The sequence below is a fragment of the Cinclus cinclus genome, chromosome 17 (genome assembly GCF_963662255.1).
Source record: "Cinclus cinclus chromosome 17, bCinCin1.1, whole genome shotgun sequence".
NCBI classification, from domain to species: Eukaryota; Metazoa; Chordata; class Aves; order Passeriformes; family Cinclidae; genus Cinclus; species Cinclus cinclus.
This window is the reverse complement of record NC_085062.1, coordinates 11,904,881-11,925,260: the sequence shown is the minus strand read 5'-3', so window position 1 is coordinate 11,925,260 and position 20,380 is coordinate 11,904,881. Positions and strand designations below refer to the sequence as shown.

The 20,380-nt window shown below is 40.5% G+C and overlaps 1 protein-coding gene across 3 annotated transcripts in view; it reads left to right on the top strand.

The window, feature by feature from the left end:
- The first annotated feature begins 4,981 nt into the window (after nucleotides 1-4,981).
- Nucleotides 4,982-20,380, top strand: part of CABIN1 (calcineurin binding protein 1) — a 102,856-nt gene continuing 87,457 nt past the window's right edge. For 2 of the 3 annotated variants that reach the window (XM_062504062.1, XM_062504060.1), the window contains exons 1-18: nucleotides 4,982-5,010; nucleotides 5,458-5,550; nucleotides 5,837-5,950; nucleotides 6,121-6,255; nucleotides 6,513-6,693; nucleotides 7,452-7,581; nucleotides 8,280-8,429; nucleotides 9,290-9,582; nucleotides 10,099-10,267; nucleotides 10,699-10,835; nucleotides 11,209-11,426; nucleotides 12,817-12,895; nucleotides 13,137-13,324; nucleotides 14,628-14,777; nucleotides 15,160-15,354; nucleotides 16,387-16,623; nucleotides 17,873-18,026; nucleotides 18,258-18,373. In XM_062504062.1, coding sequence (XP_062360046.1) covers nucleotides 5,008-5,010; nucleotides 5,458-5,550; nucleotides 5,837-5,950; nucleotides 6,121-6,255; nucleotides 6,513-6,693; nucleotides 7,452-7,581; nucleotides 8,280-8,429; nucleotides 9,290-9,582; nucleotides 10,099-10,267; nucleotides 10,699-10,835; nucleotides 11,209-11,426; nucleotides 12,817-12,895; nucleotides 13,137-13,324; nucleotides 14,628-14,777; nucleotides 15,160-15,354; nucleotides 16,387-16,623; nucleotides 17,873-18,026; nucleotides 18,258-18,373 — 2,742 coding nt within the window. In that variant the 5' untranslated portion in view covers nucleotides 4,982-5,007. The remainder of the gene's footprint in view (nucleotides 5,011-5,457; nucleotides 5,551-5,836; nucleotides 5,951-6,120; nucleotides 6,256-6,512; nucleotides 6,694-7,451; nucleotides 7,582-8,279; nucleotides 8,430-9,289; nucleotides 9,583-10,098; nucleotides 10,268-10,698; nucleotides 10,836-11,208; nucleotides 11,427-12,816; nucleotides 12,896-13,136; nucleotides 13,325-14,627; nucleotides 14,778-15,159; nucleotides 15,355-16,386; nucleotides 16,624-17,872; nucleotides 18,027-18,257; nucleotides 18,374-20,380) is intronic. The other variant, XM_062504061.1, reaches the window with a different exon arrangement.

Here is a 20,380-nt window from a genome sequence, read left to right as displayed (position 1 = left end):
GGGGGTTTGTAGGTCTTAGTGCTTGGAGACATTGTGGCTGCCCAGGTCTCTTCACTTCCTCAGGAAGTCTTTTCAATCAGAAGTTTTTGAAACTCAGGTGATGGACAGGTAGGTGAACTGAGTCTGAGAACCCCAACTCAGCAGTACTGTGTTGCAGAGAAGGGGGTGGGCAGCCCTGGCTTTGCACCAGCTTGAGGTGAGTGTTCCCAAATGCAGAAAATAATCTCACTTTAATTCTGATTGGCAGACGGTTCATCTTCTGCCTCCTGAAGTAACAACCACAAATCCTTGCCATAGCCTTTGTTTCCTTCATAGAAAACTTGCTCAGTCGTGGGCCCCAGCTCTCTTGGTTTTGGGCCATGTTGGCCACCTTGGGGACTTCTGCAGGCTCTGTGCTTTCCTCACCCTTGGCTACTCCCAGTGTGGTCTTGTGCCTGGGAACAACTTCCCCAGTGCTGCAGAGTTGAGCAAGAAGATTTAAGAAAGTTCATGTTGATTTGAAGAAATGGCCTATTTTTTACTTCACTGAGCTAATGCTGGAGTAGGTTTGACAGTATTTTGGGACTCTAACCTGCAAAGAGGTTATGCAGGTCCCTGAAACCCCCCCCCCCCCCCAGGGCATGAACACATCAACTAACAGAAGCAGCAAATATTTTGCACACCTCAGGTTGAAGAAAATCAGATACACCACCCTTATCTATGGCTCAGCAAGGACATTATAAAGTCCCTTTCCCTTGAATGCTACAGGCAGATGGACCCTGTTCCATGGGCTGGAGCCTGCCTGACACCTGGAGTTAGTATCTCCCAGCCATGGTTAATCTTTTTACTATTTTAACTTCCCAGGCTCAACCTCCTAAGGTTAACAAATATTTCTGCTCCCCAAAGTGTCCTCTGTTATTTGAGAAGGCTGTATAAGCATATGTTCAAACTGAAAGGCAATGCCCTGATTTTGAATGCTGAGTAACCATTTCCTAGCCTCAAACCTTTGGACTTTGGACAATCTTTTCGTGTATTTACACTAGAGAGGAGCAATGAGGCCCTGAGGATGATGCAGGGCACCACTGACAGGAAAATACTGCAGGGCTGTGATAGCTTTGTAAGTTACTGTCCAAACACAGCAGTGTTCACACCTGTGCTTGGTGTGTCATGGTGGAAAGAAGGACATCAACACAAATGGTACACTGGAGATGAAGAGGGTTTTTCCTCATAGTGCTAAGTGGTGATTCAGTGCAGTGCTTGAGCACAAGCTTACCTTCATCAGTGTGACATGATGTGTTGAAGCAACAGGACTATTTAAATGTGAGGTTCTGTCCCACAGCTGGGGCCTTGCCAGTCTGTCTGGCCCTGTCTGGCGTGTGCTTGGGCTGTGCTGAGGTTTCTGTGGGACTGCAGGTGGCACATCTGCTCTTTGACACTCTCTGCTGTCTGACCACCTTACACTTTAAATAGAGTCATTTACACTCAGAGCTATCTCACTGCTGCTGGGCTTCACTTCCCCCAGATCCCAGGGGCACAGAAGCGTGTTCCCATCTCCAGCTAGCTCCATGGCAAGCTTTAGGGAAACTCAGTGGCCTTGGGCTGATTTCCAGCCCTGCAGGCAGGGGATCCATATACATTCAGGGTTTTGCCCACAACACACCACACAAGCTGCATCTGAAGATCCTGGGGCAGAATAACATCTGACCTTCTGTCACCTGTTGAGTAGGAGCAGTCTTGAGACCTATTAATTTCTGGAGCTGGAATCCAAATCTTGTAGATGGGCTGCCTTACTCTGTGAAGGAGAGCAGCTCTGCCCAGCATTGTTTGTGCAGGTGTTAGGGTGTTTGAGGGTTGAAGAGGCAGGGAACTGCTTTCTGCCTTCACACCATTTTTCTGTGAGAAATCCCCAGACATACTCAGTTTGGAAGACCAGCTCCACATTTTGGATAAGATAATGGCAGTACCTTCTTGGGAAGGAATGCTCGTGGTCCCAGTGTCAATGGGTCAGACAAGATTGTCCAGAGGTACAGGGAACACCTTTCTGTCCTGACAGCTTCTGAGTGGGATCAATCCTTGGATGTATTAATTCTTGGAGGTGGTATCCAAATTTCAGTGGTGGATCCCTGAAAGGGAATGGTGAGGTTTTTCCATAGGAAAACACCTGTACCCAGTGTTTCAGGTGGAGGTACCAGGCTGCCCAGGGGAGATAAAGCCCAGCATGACTTTGCCGTCCTGGCACTTTTGGTGTTGGAGCAATCAGTGTCTTGAGCTGCGCCAGGGGAGGTTTAGATTGGATATTGGGAGGAATTTCTCCACAGAAAAAGTGATTAAGACATTAGACCGCGCTGCCCAGGGAGGTGGTGGAGTCACCGTCCCTGGAGGTGTTTAGAGAAAGACTGGACGTGGTGTGGTCAGTTCGGCGGTGTTCGGTCCCAGCTGGGACTCTGACCCCGGAGCTCTTTTCCAGCCGGATCCATCCCGCGGCTCCGCGACCGGCGAGCGCCCTCACCCAACTCCCGCCCCCCACCTCCCAGTGCGCAGCGCTCCCATTGGCTGGCGGCGGAAGGGCGGCTCGGCCAATGAGGCGCTGCCTTGTTGGCGCCGTGGTTCCGGAGGCGGTTGCGGTGGAAACCGCCGGTGCGCGGCTCCCGGGGGAGCGGCGGGATCTGAGGGGAGCGTCCCGGGAACCGCCCGGGAATTCCCCCGGCAACCTCCCGGGAGCAGCGCCGGTATGCCAGGGGCGGCCCCTCGAGGTGAGTGTCCCGTCCGCCCGGCCCCGCGGAGGGGCAGCCGGCGTTTGGGCCCTGCCCGGTGAGGGCAGCGAGAGCCCGGCCTGGGCGGCCTCGCCCGCGCCCCTCCCTCCGCGGAGCCACGGTCGGAGGCGAACATGGGCTCCCGCCTCCTCCCGGTCCCGTGTGCCGCCCTCCGGGCGAGAGGCGTCAGCAGCCTCCCTGCTCCTCCGTGCAGAAAGTACCGTGTTTAGGTCAAAACGGCTGGTGCTCAAGTGAGGCGGATCTTTGCAATGTTAAAAAAAAAAAAAGGAAACCCAAAACAAAAGTCAAGTGCTTTTTTTCAAACTTATATCTGCAGTGCCTGGATCCCAAGTGTAGCATGAACAACGAAAGCTGATAAAGCCCAAGTCAGTCCCTTCGTTTCTTACTTAGAAGTTGAGAACACAAGCTCTGGGAGCAAGAGTGGACACTGGAAATATTTACTAAAATTTTAAACTACTAAGGTAAAAGGAGAGAAGGTTTTGAAGGCAAATGCTTGTTGCCTTTCAGGATGTGCACGCCTGTTGTCGCTGCAAATTTATAGCTGAGGCACTCTAGTAGCCGAAAAAATTCAAACTGGTTTGTAATACTCAATATGAAAGAGTAATTATTTTTTGCCTGCTTGTCTCATGCAGCTGTGTTCCTCTGGAAGTGCTTGTAGTGACATACTCAGTTCCTAAATGCTGGCAGTGGTGTAACTCACACCACAGTCAGGGTAGTTTTGCAGCCATGTACAGTGCCTGGTTTAAACCAAAATGAAATAACACACTTGCAAAAGCTGTGTGGGGGCAACACCCTGCCCTTGTTTTCTAGCAGCATCTCACAGTCCTGTTCGGTTCTGTGCTTTCAACCTGTGAACACCAGGCAGGAGAGATGCTAAATGGTAGTTACTAAGTTCCTGTGTGCTACAAGCTTCCAGTATCAATAATAAGTAGAACTGAAATAGTTTGCCCGTGTTTTCTGTAAGTTGCAGTTTCCCCAAGAGTACAGCTTCAGAATTAAAGTTTTGGCTGTAGTCTCTGCTGTTGGCTTCCTCTGCCACCTTGAGCAGGAGTATTTGGGTTCAGCAAAAGACTTGGGCATATTACTGAATATAGGCATTTTTGTAAGTGGACTTAAACCCCATCAAACTTAATATGTAATTGATTTGGGATCATACAGGCTGACTTGCTTAAATAAGTATTTACACCCTCTCCAAATGTGTAATGTTCAGTCTGTCTGAAAGAGGTAACCATTAATCTCTGCACGTGTATTTTCTTCATATGAAAAGTAGACAAGGAATCTGTCCTGAAGAAGATTTGAAGTTTTATTAATGTTTATCTGGTGACTTTAAAGAGAAAAATGTTTTATTGCTGTGCAGTTGTCAATTTGATTTAACTACAGTGAGGAGAGCAGTGGTGCATGGGCAAGCAAATGCTCATTGCTGAATGAGTGAAATTCCTGTCAAGGCATTATTTTCTCTATGTGCAGAACTAATCATGATGATGTATGAGTTAATTCAGCTTACAGTTCAAAACTCCCACTGCTTCCTGCTGTGGTTAATTCTGGATTTACTCTTCTATTAATGTAGTCTCCCGTATTAAAGACTGTTTTTAGCCTGTCTTGCATATGTCATCTTCTTGTTTGAGTTGATGGGAAGGTTTCATCATATAGCAGTGAGGGTTTTCTATAAAAGCAGCACAGAGCTCTTTCATATATTTTTGCCTTTACTAACATGATGTTTCAAGTAGTTAATTGAATATAAATTACGAGCTTACTTATGAGGAAAAAATACTGAAAGGTTGTAAAGGTGTATTTACCCCTTCAGACTTTTTAACAGTGGTAAAAAGGACTGGAAATATGAGTATCCTTTTTCAGAATGAAGAAATGCTAGTTAGTAAAAGTTCTGTTTCTTTTGTTTGTGTCCATCTAAGTAGATCTAAGTGTGTCTGCAGTAGCTATAACTTGTTTTCCCATTAGGGCTGGTCTGTAGAGGTTGGTCAGTGTACTCAGAACAGCTGTGGTACAAACACTGGTTCTGTTCTAGCAGGGGTGGCAGTAATGAAAATTATTCCTCAGTGGAATTACTGTTCTTCAGTGGCTGGACAGGTGGTTAATTGGTTATTAAAGTATGCTTGTAAAGTCTTCCCAGCTTGTCTTTTTCTTCTGAGAGTTTTCTTTGTGAACTGAATAAATATTCTAATCCTGTTTGCTTTCCAGACCTGTTTGTGGTAGACCCTTCTGTTCCTGGAAAAAGACATTGTGAATAGCTGTGAACATGGTAAGGGTTTTTTGAAATAGCTTTTGAGGTGTTTTGGTAGAAATAAAATCGCGGATTTTCCCCTTCCCTAAGACTAAGAATAAATTGCCATAATGAGAACATTGTTTTGCAGTAATTGTAGTTATTGGTACATTGAAGAATTTGGAAAAAAATCGCTGTAAGGCACATGTCTATTCTAGGAAAGCTGCTGCTTGCAAGCCACTTGAAATTTGGGTTTTTTTGGCTGATTTTGGATGGGAAATGGTTTTGGTATTTTTTTTATTTGCAATTAGGAATTATTAAATTAATTACAGCTCTTGTAACTTTATGTAGAGCTCCCTCAGTATTTTTCATGTACCAGTTAATAACAATAATAAAAAAAAGAGGGAGAGAAAAATCCAGTTTTCAGAGGCAGCTGGGCCATGTGTAGATGTCACATTTCTTGTCACATCTCAATTGTCATTCCAGATTCGAATTGCAGCACTGAATGCGAGCTCCACGGTTGAGGATGACTGTGAAGGTACCTTCAAAAGTCATAAGACACAGACAAAGGAAGCTCAGGTTAGTAATTCCACAATTTTCTTAATGAAGTTTTGTCTTGATGGGAGTTCTCTCCTCTAGTTGCATGGATTTGTTCAACCATGATATTTTTTTTATGAAAGTTTAATGAGTCTTGAACCCTCCTTTAACAAACTGAAACTTCACTCAAATGAGTTATTTTATGGCAGTAACACAATTGTTCTGCTATACAGCAGAACGTATTAAAAGGGTGGAACTACTGAAACACATAATAAATCTATTTAATAAAGTTGTCTTCATAAATGCATTCTAATTATTTAAATCACAGGAAGCAGAAGCTTTTGCTTTGTACCACAAAGCTCTGGACCTTCAGAAACATGACCGATTTGAGGAGTCTGCTAAAGCTTATCATGAGCTACTTGAGATTCGTCTTCTGCGAGAGGTCAGTGACCTTGAGAGAATGACACTCTAGAAACTTTGCTATATTTTGTCTTACTTAATTTCTAACTGGCTAACTAGAAATGTCAGTATTATCAATTAGCAAGTTGTTTGCTGTTCTCGTTACTTGTCTGATTCCTAATGCCCGTGTTGCATTTATTTTATAATTTCTAGGCAGTTCTTTCTGGTGATGAGAAAGAAGGACTGAAACACCCGGGTTTGATGTTAAAATATTCCACCTATAAAAACCTAGCACAGCTGGCAGCACAGCGGGATGACTTAGAGACAGCCATGGAGTTCTATCTGGAGGTACAGTGCAGCTGAAATTAAACACTGAAGTCTTAATATTTGTGGAACTTTCTGAAATACAGACATACATATCCAGCACACATTATGTCAGTGTGTCGTTGAATATTCTTTCTGATGCTATATGGGATAAAATTGGCCCATCATTCAGTCTCCAAAGCAGTTGTGATCCTGCTGAAAACTAAAGCAATGCCAGTCCCTGCAGTGAAGTGGGTATGTATGTCTGAAACGTGGATGATATTGTTTGTTGTGCTTTCTAGGCTGTAATGCTGGATTCCACAGATGTCAACCTCTGGTATAAAATTGGTCGTGTGGCAATAAAACTGATCCGCCTACCCTTGGCTCGTCATGCTTTTGAAGAAGGGCTCAGGTGTAATCCTGATCACTGGCCTTGTCTGGATAACCTTATCACAATTTTGTATACACTCAGTGACTACACGAGTGAGTACAATGCATGAAAAACATCTCAGTATGTGTGAATTTTACATACCAAGAAAATCTGTAACAATGAAATCATATTGGTTGAAGTGTATCTTGCATAAGCAATGCAGCAGGGTTTGATAGAGACTGCTACTTCATGATAGTGATTTTCGTGAATTATAAAGCATGATGGTTTAGATAAGTTTTGCTTGCCCTAAAAATAAATATCTGTGGTCTCACAGATCAGAGCTTCTGCAGGAAGTTTCCCTGTACACTGTTCCTTTGCCTTTCTATGTATGTTGGTTTTGGCTTTCTAGTAATTTCCTGCTGCATAACTCTAGGGTCTGAGTAAAAATCCACAATCTCTTTGATAGCCTGGTAGGGTTAGTTGCAGTTACATCAGTGGATACACTGCTTGCTTCACTAATGGAATCTGTAATTAAGACGTTCGATAACATAAAAATGGTGAATAATTGTGTTTCTGTTTTATGGTTCTAATTTCTTTGCCAGAACACGCTTGAAAGTAAGTGAAAGATGTACTGCAAACATTGTTTAAACAAAATTAATTACATTATTTTTCTGGATACAATACCTAGGAAGTCACAATAGCCTATTTTAACTGTGGGCATGTAGTTACTTGACACCTTACGGAGTAATTGGACTAATTTATGTAAATGTCACATTTGGGTGGAATTCAGTAGTGTATGTGAGGCCCAGAAATGGGAGATTTGGATGAAACAAAGCAGCCATTGACCATTAAATTTCTGTTTCTCTATCAGCATGTTTGTACTTTATCTGCAAAGCTCTGGAAAAAGACTGTCTGTATAGCAAAGGATTGGTTCTGAAGGAGAAGATCTTTGAGGAGCAGCCTTGCCTCCAGAAAGATTCCTTGAGGATGTTCCTCAAATGGTGAATGTTGTCTTAGAGTATATGCTGCCTTTGGAATGTAAATTTTGGGTTTGGGGTTGCTCAACAAACCTGCTGAGATGATGTGATTTAAGTTTAATACCTTGCTGACCTGCCTTCTGAATGATAATGTTACCTGTTGGTGCTGCTGACAGACTGTTCTTCAGGAATTCCTTTTGGAGGGAGGTAGAAACAAGAAAAGAATCCATTTGTTAATGCTCATTTATTTTCTTACCTAGATCTATTGTAATCATCTGCCTTTGTTTTACTTATTTAGTTCCTGATCCCTGCAGCATTCACTTTAGTTTTCCTAATTAGGAAAAAACCCAATAACAACCCAAACCAAAACAGCTCTCACCACCCCCCAAGAAAACTTCACCTAAAGCTGTCCACACATTACTGCTTTTCTTTCTGAATAGATTTTATAGTATGAGTGGGTGGGAGGAAAGTGGGAAAATAGAGGCCCATAAAATTTATAGGATCTAAGTTAACTGATCATTCAGAGCAAAAATTTCTGATGGTTGACACTTCTATATGTATGCTATACAGTGGGTAACAGAATGTTATGTGAATCCTTCTTTTATTGCTATTTTCTTACGCGTTATATGAGGGTATTAAATGAATCCCCTCTAGGCTTTAATAAAAAAAAAAAAAAACAGCAAACAAAAACTAACTTATCTCCATTTTTTATTATTTCTTAGTGACATGTCTATCCATAATGTGAATGTGAGTGCAGCTGAAACAGGAAGAATCATAAATGAAGCACTGGAGCTACGTAAGAAAAGACAAGCATTGCTGGTGCGTGACAGAGAGCCAGACCTCAGACTGGTGCAGCCAATTCCCTTTTTCACGTATGTCTTTATATTTGCTCTTTTCAAAAAGATCCTCTGAAGCACATATTCTGACAACTGTTGTGCTTCAGATTTCTTCAGAACACCTTTTTTTTTTTTTTCCTTGTGAAAACAAACTAACCCCCCCAGTGTTTTCTTATTAGCGTGTAGGTCAGTTTGGTGTGCTTATTATTTTAGTATAAACCCCATAGCTATTAGTTTTCAACTTTTGATTTTAAACCAGTGATGTAAAAAACAAATACGGTCCCTGAGAATGATTTGGCAGCTATTCCAATGTATTACTGGATTTTTCATATATGACTAGTTTGTATGCGAATTTTAAAGCAAGTTTAGCATTTGAAAATGGTTTTTACTATTGGGATAATGAAAACTCAGAAAAAAAAAATCAGTTCTTTTTTTTGCAAGAAGATACAAGGACACAATAAGTTGTTATATATGTCTTTATTAAGGCATAAAGGATTGGGGTTTGATTTTTGTATTGCAGGGTTTTTTTGAATATTAATGGACTCTGCATGTAGTTCATATTACAGAGTTGTTTCTACTTGTGAATAGGGATGAGTTCTTTTAGTGTTGTTGATTGAATGCAGAACCTGACAGCTTTCTTTGACACTACTTTATTTTTCGCTTTTGGTATAGAGTCATTTCCTCAGGAACTACTGCACGGACCTTGTGTTTTTAGAGACCTTTTTTGAGTGATGGGACAGGTTTTTGACACTCAATACACAGGTGTGTATTGCTGTCCCACTGAGAAGCTGTTGGAGAAAAGCAATGTTGAATGCTGTTAGGTTTGTAAACATGATACAGAAAATAATGTGACAAGAACTGACGACACAGTGATGCCATTGTGTTTCCACTTGCAGGTGGAAGTGTTTAGGAGAAGCCTTACTTGCCATGTATCAGCACCTCACAACATGTGATCCTCCTCGGCCCAGTCTGGGAAAGAGAATTGATCTCTCAGAGTACAGAGACCCAGTTCAACATTTGATGCTTTCTCCCACCTCTGCTCCTATCAGTGTTATTCAGCCAATTCCTGTCAGCACTAATCCAGTGGTGACAGTGCCAGATCCTGTATTACCTTATACTCCAACCACACCCAACTTCCCAAGTCACAGTCAGAGTTCATTGGAACCAGGAGCTACAGTAGGTGAGCAAGGTACTTCAGTCTAAGATTCAAGATATCTTTCCTACTTACCTGGGTATAAGAAACACTTCAGAATTGTTTGGGACATGCTGTCTTTCAGCTGCATGTTGGTGGAGTCAGTACATTTTCTGCATATGTATAACATCTGACACAGAAAGGGAAGGAGTAGCTGACCTTTTCTGGTTTTGTGCTGTTGCCTCAGACTTCAGTTTTTCAGTCTTTAAGAGGAGAAAAATTTTTCATCCATTCCAGCAATGATGGATATCAAACTTTTAATGCTGGGAAGGCCCTTGAGCTCCTTAGAATGAATGAGCTGTTTTACAAAATGACTGTGTTGGTTTTCTGGTCATGAGTCAGCTGTATTTATTTCAAATGTGTACAAGATTTTTTTGGCACAGTCTTCAGAAGGAGGGAAACCAATAAATCTCAAGTGTTGTTGTGTAATTATTTTTAAGAAATAAAAAAAAAATACTCACTTTTTTTCAATTTAACCTATCCAGTTTTGGTATTTTTTCATTATGCTTTTAGGTGACATATCTGCAGGTGATAAATCAAAGAAAGGAGTGAAGCGAAGAAGAATTACAGAAGATAGTGGTGAAACAGCCAAAAGGAGATCTGCTAGAGTTCGGAACACCAAGTGTAAAAAAGAGGAGAAGGTTGACTTTCAAGAGCTGTTGGTGAAGTTCCTTCCTTCCAGGTACTGTACAGCAGCAACTTTCATTATGAGTTATCATAGAGAGGAAGCTGTTTGGGATTTTCTTTGATTGATATCCCCCCCAGCCTTAAAACTACCAGTCCCATGTTATTTTTCGAAGCAGATGCGGTGCATTATCTTCTGATAAATTTAATAAGATTGCTTTTAGTAAATATTGCTGAATAAGAATTGAAAAATGAAAAAGCATCTACTACTGTTAAGGTGAATTAGCAGACAATGCACGTATCAAAATGGATAAGATAAAGTAATCTTGACTTGGACAAAAGGAGCTGGATGCATATCTCTGAATTTGTTTTGGTAATATATTTTCACTGATAAATTTGGACAATGTTTCATATTTAGGTTTCACCTAGTAATGAAAGAAAGAATGAGGACTTTGTTGATATTGTGGTTTTTGTCCTCCTTTCACACAGATTAAGGAAATTAGATCCTGAGGAGGAAGAGGACCCTTTCAATAACTATGAGGTGCAATCAGAGATCAAGGAGGAGAATTTTCAGCATGTTGGACCACACAGAATGTCATTTGATTCTACAACATTCATGGAATCTGGTAAGGCTTTCATTATAGCTCCTGTTCTTTCTTTGTTGTTTTTGCCATGCTTTATTTTCTGTATTTTCCTTTCACACCTAGAATATACAGAAGTATATGCTGTTTTAAAAAATATACTTTTATGGTATAGAAGTATCTCAGTTGGTACTGAGTTTTTAAGTCTTGGGGGATTGCTTAATCACTGTGTGCAGGAACCCTGTTGTGTGGTATTTCCCATTTAAACAGTTTGGAATACAGAAACTGAATTCTGCATAGGTGTAGCACAGAACTGCTGTGATCTAAGTGCATAAAACACTGTTGAAACTTAATTGTCTCAAGTTATGATCTGCCTCAACCTTACACATGTAGGCCTTTGTGTTTATCTGCTCTCTAGAAAAACAGGATGTTCATGAATTCCTGCTGGATAACCTGAACAATGGTGGGATCTTGGAGCTGATGATGAGATATCTAAAAGTCATCAGCCAAAAGTTCCTGGTGAAATGGCCTCCTGGCTTGTGTGAAGTGGTCCTCAGTATCTATAACAGCTGGAGAAAGCACAGCAGTAGCCTTCCCAACCCACTGCTGAGGGACTCAAGTAACCAGCACATCAAGGTAATGCAACACCTTTCCTTATTTGCTGTTGTCTTGGTGTCAGTGTGCCAGAAGTACCCAACTGAAATCCACCGGGCACAGGTTTGGCTTAGCTCTGTCTGACCTGCTTGTCCCAGCTGTAGTAACTGTCCTGAACTGTGGTGCACTGCAGCTCCTGGAGCTGTTCCTGAGCTGGGCAGACCTGGGTGATGTTACATGCAACTCTAACCTGTGTATAATGTGTGTTTATGCACACGCACGCCCATAGAGATGGAATAGACATAGATGTATTTTACCCCTTTATTCTGTTGTTGCTCTTTGTTTTTTTTCCCCCCTCCCTTTCCTTGTGATATGACACAGTTTTGTTTTGTCATCAGGTCAGTACAGAGGCTGCTCTGTTCTCACTGACTGATTGAGGGTCAGCATTGCTGCTTTAAATAGAGCAAATACAGTGTAGTTACAAGATATTCTGAAATTTAAAGTAAAAAAACCCAAGCAACAAAACAAACCAAAACCACCTCCTCAGCATCACCATTTTAATTTCCTGACAGCAAATAGAAAAAATAATAAGTTCCTTACAGTCGTGTAAAGACCAGTTTAATGATAGAAGCTGATATTCCTTGAATTATAAAACCAGTTCTGATGCTTCTTGGCCACTGAGCCAGCCTATGTTATCTATTTAGTGTTAGCAGTCTGTATTGATTTGGAAAGTTATTTGCCTTTGGTATGACTTTAGTTGGAAGTAGTTTTTCAGATCAAGTGTTTTTACTTCTTTGCAAATGAAATATTAACTATGAAAATTGTTATGTTCCATTATTGTCATTTACAAAACAAACAAAAGTGCCTCTATGTAGCAGATGTTAAATTTTTATACATCCTGTGAGTTATTTATGGATATTTTTCACATGTACATGCCCTTTTCTAAACAAATGTAAATATATTTATAAATTTATTCCCTTGGTTCTCATTATTACTGTATAACTGCTTACTTGCATGTAAATTTTGTCTTATTTTTCAAATGTCAGTGCTACTACTGTATTCTGGAATTGTGCTTTTAGCATGATTTGGCAATTTAATATAGTTTTATTTCCGCCAGATAAAAGAGTAAGGATGACAGTGTTTTCTAACATCAGGCAACACTGTTCTGACCTTCTTTCATGAGCTGAGATTTTTCTTTCTTAATGCTTCTAAGTATTGTTTGGTTTTGTACCTGTTGATTTGTCAATGCTATTATACACCTTTTAGGCAGAAGTAGTAGTTACAGCTTGGGAATAGAAATCCCAAGAGGACAAGATGAAGGCTTTCTTTGAAGTAAACTACAAATTTAGCGATTTTTCATTTTTTTAAATTATGCTGCTTTTAATGTATTTCTGTGAATAACCTTTTGAATATTTCCTTACTTTTTCTGAAGGATATGATGTTAATGAGCCTTTCTTGCATGGAGCTACAATTAGATCAGTGGCTGCTGACAAAAGGGAAGAGTTCTACAGGTGAGAACTTCATGTCACTTTTCTTCAGACTCTGAAAACACTGGGGGTATATGAAGAAAAGTTTCCAGGAATTCACTGAATTTTGGAGATATTTTTTCTTAATATCTTCCAGATGTGTGTGTGATTGGTCTAGCAGTTGTTTGCCTTTACATAGATCAGTACCTCTGAAATTCTGCTATGAGGGACTATCTCCATGGGATGCCAGTAACTTCATGATAAAACGTAATTAATTGACTTGCAGTTTCTCCACGGAATTGCCCTGCTACCTCTGTGAACGGAAAGTTTGGTCCTGACTTCCCAGGAAGTCATTTTTTGGGAGACCTGTTGCAGCTGTCGTTCGCGTCTTCGCAGCGAGATTTGTTTGAGGAAGGCTGGATGGAGTTTGTCACTCGGGTTTACTGGCTGAAGGCTCGCTTTCTGGCACTGCAGGTTTGCTTTATTTTGCTTTAACAAACACAGCTTTTCCCAAATCAGAGTCAATGTTGTTCAGATGCAGCAGATTCGGGAATCTCAACTCTTTTAAGCATGTGGATAAAATCAGCTTAAAACATAGTGATTTCATTTTACTTTTAAATATAATTCACTTTCCCTGAGGGTTGAGGTGGAAATTAAGTAGGAGGTCTCACATGCTAAGCAAATATTCAGATGTGTTTATTTTATGTCTTTGTTTGAATTAACTCGTGCTCATCTTAAAAAACCAATTATTTGTGCTAAAATTACTTGGAATAGTGTTGTGGAGCTGCAGAATGTAAGACTTTTGGGGACCTGGACTCGTGGACACTATCAAAGTCTCAGGAAGTCCAAAATGCAGATTTTAACTGAAGCAGACTCTGTTTTATTACACTTCCCTCTGCTTTTTCAAGGTGGTATGGTTCTGCTTTTGAAGACTTTTAATTTAATATGCAAATTTTGAAGCAGAGGTTTTTAGACCTATCACTAAGGGAATAATTTGAAAGAAATGTTATTTGATCCCAGTCTTTTTTTCCCCCTCCAAGTGTTGCTTCCCCAGGACATCAAAGAGGGCTTTTTTATGCATTAATTATGTTTAAATCAATTGTCAACTAGTTATGTGAATCAGTTTTGTAAGTGTGAACTAACTTGTTCCTTCCTTCCCTTCTTCCCTTTTTCGTTTTTTTTTTTTTTTTTTTTTTTTTTCTGTTTTGTTTTGTTGTTGTTTTTGTTTTTTGCATCTAAGGATTCCTTTTCAGTAAAGTTATTTAGGAAAAATGAGAGTTCCTATACAACTACTGGCTCTTTTTGGGGGGGAAATGCAGAGTTGTATTTTGCCTTTGCATTCCTTCCCAACCTTTCAATTACTTTGTCCAAAGTAGATAGAATTAATTCACTTTGCAGAATATACAAATGTTTCATGACTCAATGTTTTATTTTGCACCAATGGATGAGTTATTTCTTTTGGTTTACTCTTCTGCCTTTTTAATGGAAAGGAGTTTTAGCACACCAGACCAATCTTACAAACTTATGGAGTCTGAATTCTGGTTTTCTGATTTGTTTTATCTTTTATTGAAATAATTGGTAAGATATTTTTAAATATTTTTGCTTCAGTTTGAGCTATTCAGTTGAATTTGTTGTTTAATTTTTGAGAGCATGCAGTAATCACACTGGCAGTGGGTGCATTAAATTTAAACATGATCTACAAGTTTGGAGACCCTTTCTGCAGTGAGAACCATAGGATTTTCTTGGCTGATTGTTTTCCTCTGTACTGTTTCTATAGGGAGACATGGAACAGGCACTTGAAAACTATGATATCTGCACTGAAATGCTGCAGAACTCCACTAGCACACAAGCCAAAGCTGGCAATGAGTGTAGCATTGTGATACGGTTGCCTAATCTCCATGTTGATTCTGTGGTCTCTTTAGAGGAGGTAAGAATTCATTTGCAGGTATGTGCTCCCTGTTCCATCCCTCACACTCCCATCTGTCCCAGTTTCAAATGTCACCTATGAATTAGTCCTTTTGTGATGGAAGTTCACTGTGTCTCAAAGTGAGGATTTTGTAGCTTGAAGATGCTGTCAAGACTACTGCCTCTTTTTCAAAAACTACAGTTTTTGTATCTGTTGGTCCTGTACATCTTTAGATTGCTTTTATTCAGAATAAAAGTATTAAAGCAGCTGCATGTTTGGCAGTAGATTATTGGATCAGTGTTTTTCTTTTCTTTTTTTAAACATTAAGAGCGAAACTGCTGGGAGAAGTGTCAGTAGTCAAGTATGTGTGAAAACAAAAGTTAAGATTATATAATCTGTGCAGATTGAAAAGAACCTAAAATCTCTGGAGAGATGCCAGTCCTTGGAAGAGATCCAGCGACTCTATGAGGCTGGGGATTACAATGCAGTGGTGCATCTGCTCCGGCCAACCTTGTGCTTTAATGGTTATGGCAGAGCCAAACATCTGGAGTTTGTCACATCCATACCAGAGAGACCAGCACAGCTGCTTCTCCTCCAGGTTTGCTTTGTTTCTTAAGAAATCTGTTCTGGTAAGGAGTTAAGACTTATTCCTGAAAACAGGATGGAAGGATTTCTGGAGTGGGTTCTAACAGTTATGAGTCTTATTTACAAAGTGAAGCGTGGAACCAAATCTGAAGATGCTCTGAAGAGCACAGCTTTATTGACATTGTTAGCAATGTGCCAGCTTTTGCTCACTGACAATGTGGCTAAAGATACAAGGTGTTGAGGCCTCAGTGAAATGAACAGAAACTTGAATCATTTTCTGAGTTATTTTATGGATGGATTCATGCTTCTGTTGACTATATGGTAACTTAGAACCATTCCGAAACTTGGTTATCTGGCATATGAATGATTTTTATGCTGTAAAGGCTCTCTCCTACATGAATGAGAAACTTTATACATGCAGTATATTTGCTGTAGAATTAGTCCATTTGACACTGTAAAAATAAGAGTATAAATGAGCTCAGCTGTGTGAGTATATTTGGTTATTTTGGGGAAAAAAAAGTTGGCACAAAAAAGGCTGATGTTCTTTTTACTGGACTGAACCAAATCCTACAGTTTCTGTGCTATCTCTTGACCCAACCTCTTGAGAGTAGGAAGAAGCAGGAGAATGTTGCTATTACACTGGCCTTAGACTTACTACTTTGTTATTTATGAAGTAATAAAATGGTAGCAACAGATCACAAAGATCCAAATCCTGTTTCTTGTAAGGGTTCTATTCAACTGTAGGTCATTAGAATGACAGACCTACAGCCATTCCTTTCCTATTTTCTTTCCTTGCATCTTTTACTAAACAAGAAAGATGTGATGATTTTTTTTTTGTATTTAGATCCTGCTTGTGTATTTGTCATTCAGGATCCATGTGCCTCCTATTGTCCTTTTGATACTGTATTTAAAAGTGTTCTGTTTCGTTTCATTGAAGTAATCACATTAACTGAGTATAATGTTTTGCTTTGCCCTGCTGTGTATTCATGTTTAAAATAAACTCCTCATTGTAATAATAGATCTTTTTCATGTTTACATTCCCTAGGATTCCCTGCTCAAACTGAAAGACTACAAGCAATGCTTTGAATGCTCAGATGTTGCCTTGAATGAAGCAATTCAGCAGATGATTAATATGACAGCAGCCTCTGCTAAAGAGGAGTGGGTTGCTACGGTAACACAGCTGCTCACAGGAATAGATACTTCATTATCATCAGTTAACAGCATCTTGAAAGACTCCTCTGTCACACCGAGCCTCGTTCGGTTAACAAACAACCTGATCCAGGTAACCCAGGCCCTGGCACCAGCAGAGATGTGTGCTGCAGACCTCTAGACATGATACAGTAGCTGTGTAAATTCCCTCCCACTCCTAGAGGTGGTTTTGGTTACATTTCTGTTACATTTTTGTGAAGATGGGTATTGCCACCGTGTGTGAGCGTTGTCACAGTCTCAGTGTGACAGACCTGCACTGAGCACACACCTGTGCTAGAACTAATACCAGCAGGTATCCTTAAACACCAAGCTGCCTGAAACAATCAGAATATGTTGCTAAGATAACCCACGCTGGGGTTTTAGGCTGTTTGACATGGTGATAATGTGAAGATTGAGCTGCATGGGTGCAGCTTGTAAGTTATGGCTCTGATCTTGCCTGTCTGTGCTTCGGGCTGGAGGGCAAGGTCCTGTAAGCCTTACAGACATGGTAGAATTGCTTGCAGGTGCTGGCCAGAGTTAAGTGTTTTTCTGGTAAAAACAGAGAGGGTGATCTGAACAGGGCAGGGGAAAAGTGAAATGTGATCTGCTTCTAGAATTATGAATACAGCTAATTTTAGCCTTTTACAGAAGGTACTTTCAAACCTCAAAACTGAATGAGCATTTTCAATCCAGGTAACAAATGGCAGACTTACAAATGGCAGTTCTGTTAAGAAGCAGGTCCTGTTAATGTCAAAATTCAATGCGCTTGCAATTCTCAAATCTCCATTTACTTCAGTAAAAGCCAAGGACCCTTCACTATTTACAAAATCATACTCTTGTTGTGCAAAGTTGTATGTACTATAAAACGTAATGAAATTCTGAAGAACAGAGTGTTCAGGCACATCATTTATATAGCATCTTCAATGATTCTAGCTGGTCTTCAACAGTTGTTGTAAGACCTGTTCTAGAATTCAGGAATTTTTTAAAGTTCCTCTTCATCTGGGTTGTAGAGGAAATTCTTGTACAATAATGAGACCTAATAATGCTAAGAATCAATGCTGTGTATTTGCTTACTGTGAATTGCTTGTATAGCATATCAACAGAGACACATCTAGTTGGAAAATGAGGGTGCAAGAGAAATGTCAGAGTAGGGCAAATAATCTACTTCCCCTTCTGATTGATCTACCTCTAGCATTTTTACTGCCACTAGTGAGAAGCTGAGACTTATCTTTAGATTACTTCCTTGGGGTAAAACGTTGCCAACTTTGGATTGTTTGGAAAGGATTCACACCTGACCTTTGTCTTGCATGACTTTGTCTGTATAATGTCTGTTTCTTTATTAGATCATAGACTGCAGCATGGCTGTCCAGGAAGAGCCAAAAGAGCCATATGTGTCCTCGGTGCTTCCATGGATTATCCTGCACAGGATCATCCAGCATGAGGAGGATGCTTTTCGATCCCTTTGCTGCCAGCAGCAGCAGAACCAGGGAGAAGAAGGTGGATTATTTCTTCACTTTTACATATTGGACCTGAGCTCTTTACCATGTAGCTCAGGAATATAAGTAAATAAAATACTTGATTGTTGTCTTACCTTGCTGGCCAAATGGAGTAGAGGGCTATGCAAGCATTACTTTCTAACAGAGAGGGAGCTTTTTGCCAGTTGAAGCACTGACTCAGATTTACTTCAGTTATTTGCTACCCTAATATTTAGAAATTTCTTTCTTCCAGTGAGTCCTGATACCCCTATGTTGCCTTCTTCACTTATGCTGCTGAACACAGCTCATGAGTATTTGGGAAGAAGGTCCTGGTGTTGCAATTCAGATGGTGCTCTGCTCAAGTTCTATGTAAGTATTGGCATTGTGGAATAAGTGAGATTGATTCTGATTGATCTCTGAAAGTCATCTGGCCAAGCCACACCTCAAAGCAGGAAACAAAGTTCAATGTTAGATTGTTTGTTACGTTGTCTTCACATTAAATATACTTTTGAATTCACTTTCCATCTTCTCCCAGACAAACATATGAAAGTTTCAGTCACTTTAATCTGAATAGCAAGGTATTGTTATTCCGGACCCTTTTCTGTTGATCTGCTTCTGTCATACTTCACATTGTTCTCTGGACTAACCCCACTGAGAAGAATAATTGTTTTCTTCTGTTTTTTCTCCTTCATTTTGCTCCTTGCACTAGTATTTTATTTTGTTCCTGGGGTTTGAAAGGGAAGTAGGAATAACCAATAGGAATAATAGCAGTCTGATAGTACTGTGCATCATTCAGAGGCTAAAAAAACCTGTTGTTATATCTTTACAATTGCTGCTAAAATAACAGTGGGATTCCATATTCATCTTGTCTCAGTGATTCTAAATAAGTTGCTCATTTCACAGAACTGAATTTGTCAGGTGTTAGGGAGAGTTTGCACATTTTCAGTGTACGTAAATACTGTTTATCATGTAAAAAGAACATATTTAAACTTTCAGCCAAGGACAATCAGTTTTTGAACAACTTGGTTGTTTGCTTCTTCCAAATCATAAGAGTAAAGATTTGCAGGCCATCATCTGTCCTCAGTTGCTCAACTGGATTGCTCCTGATTGCTCCCACGTCCTGTGGGATCCTGTTACCTGGATTTGCTCTGAAGCTGTGATGAATTTAATTGTTCTGTGTTTGATAAATTTGTCTTGTTTGATTATACCTGCCTCGTTTTTATACCTAAGTCTGAAAAAAATAGCAATTCTATTGTTTTCACGTTATGAACTAAATATTATTTTAAATATACATACAGAGTTGTAGATACATACATTGTTCTGTTGAACAATGATGAGAATGAAGAATTACTTTAGCCCTCCATTTTCCTGTGCCTTAAGGCTGTTCTTTGCTCTGTTGTTCAGATGGGTGTGTTACATCCCATGCTCCAGGAATGGGTGTCTGGGCAGTAGTGCTGTAGCATTATTAGATGGAAGGACTTACCCATTCATGGTTGACCTTTTTAAGATTATTCTTGAAGCTTCATTGTTACACCAGAAAAGAAATTTCCCATGGTTAAGTAGAATTTTTCTATGTGTTTGCTCATTTTATCTTAGCTCAGAAACCCAGGTGTTTCCCTGAGCAGAGCTCTGCCAGCCTGGGACAGCCTGGCTGCTGGCAAACCCCAGATAATGGGGTGCTGTGCCATCCATGGGGCTGTGCTCTGCAGGGACATTTCAGTGGCTCTTTACAGATTCAGATTGACTTCACTGAGGTTTATTACCTTCAGCCAAGAAAAAATCATTATTAGTTCTGCATAGAGCTACTTAGGAATCTCTTAATTTCCCTTCTCAGCACTCCCTGGAGCTTGTTAGCCGCAGCTCAGTGCCAGACCCCATCTACCTCTGCATTTGAGCAGTCCTGTGTCCAGGACAGTAATTTAGACAGCTGGGAAGGATGGCACAGAGAGCCTGAGGGGTTCTGCAGGAGTCAGCTCAGCCTGCTAGGAATGAATGAGCAGTGTTTGAACTGAGACTGATTCAGGGTGGAACTATCAGATTATCTCTGTGTCCTGTTCTCCTCAGCATCCCTGGTGTTAGGAGCATAATGCTGATGCACCTGAGCTGCCCCTGCAGGGACTCCAGAGGGCTTATTAGCTCAGGCCTTGTGCTTCATGAAAATAGATGGGCTGTTCCCAGCTTGCCCAGGGATGTGATGAGTTTCAATTGTGCCTGAAAGATGTGCCTGTACCCACAGCCTGGGGAGTCACAGAGTATGGGCTGTGAACCTGGGGAACATACAGATGTTTGAGAGCTGGCAATATATTTGCAGTGAGATCTTTTGCAAATGTCATCAAGTACTTTAAACAAAATGTTCCATTTTCACTTACAGAATTG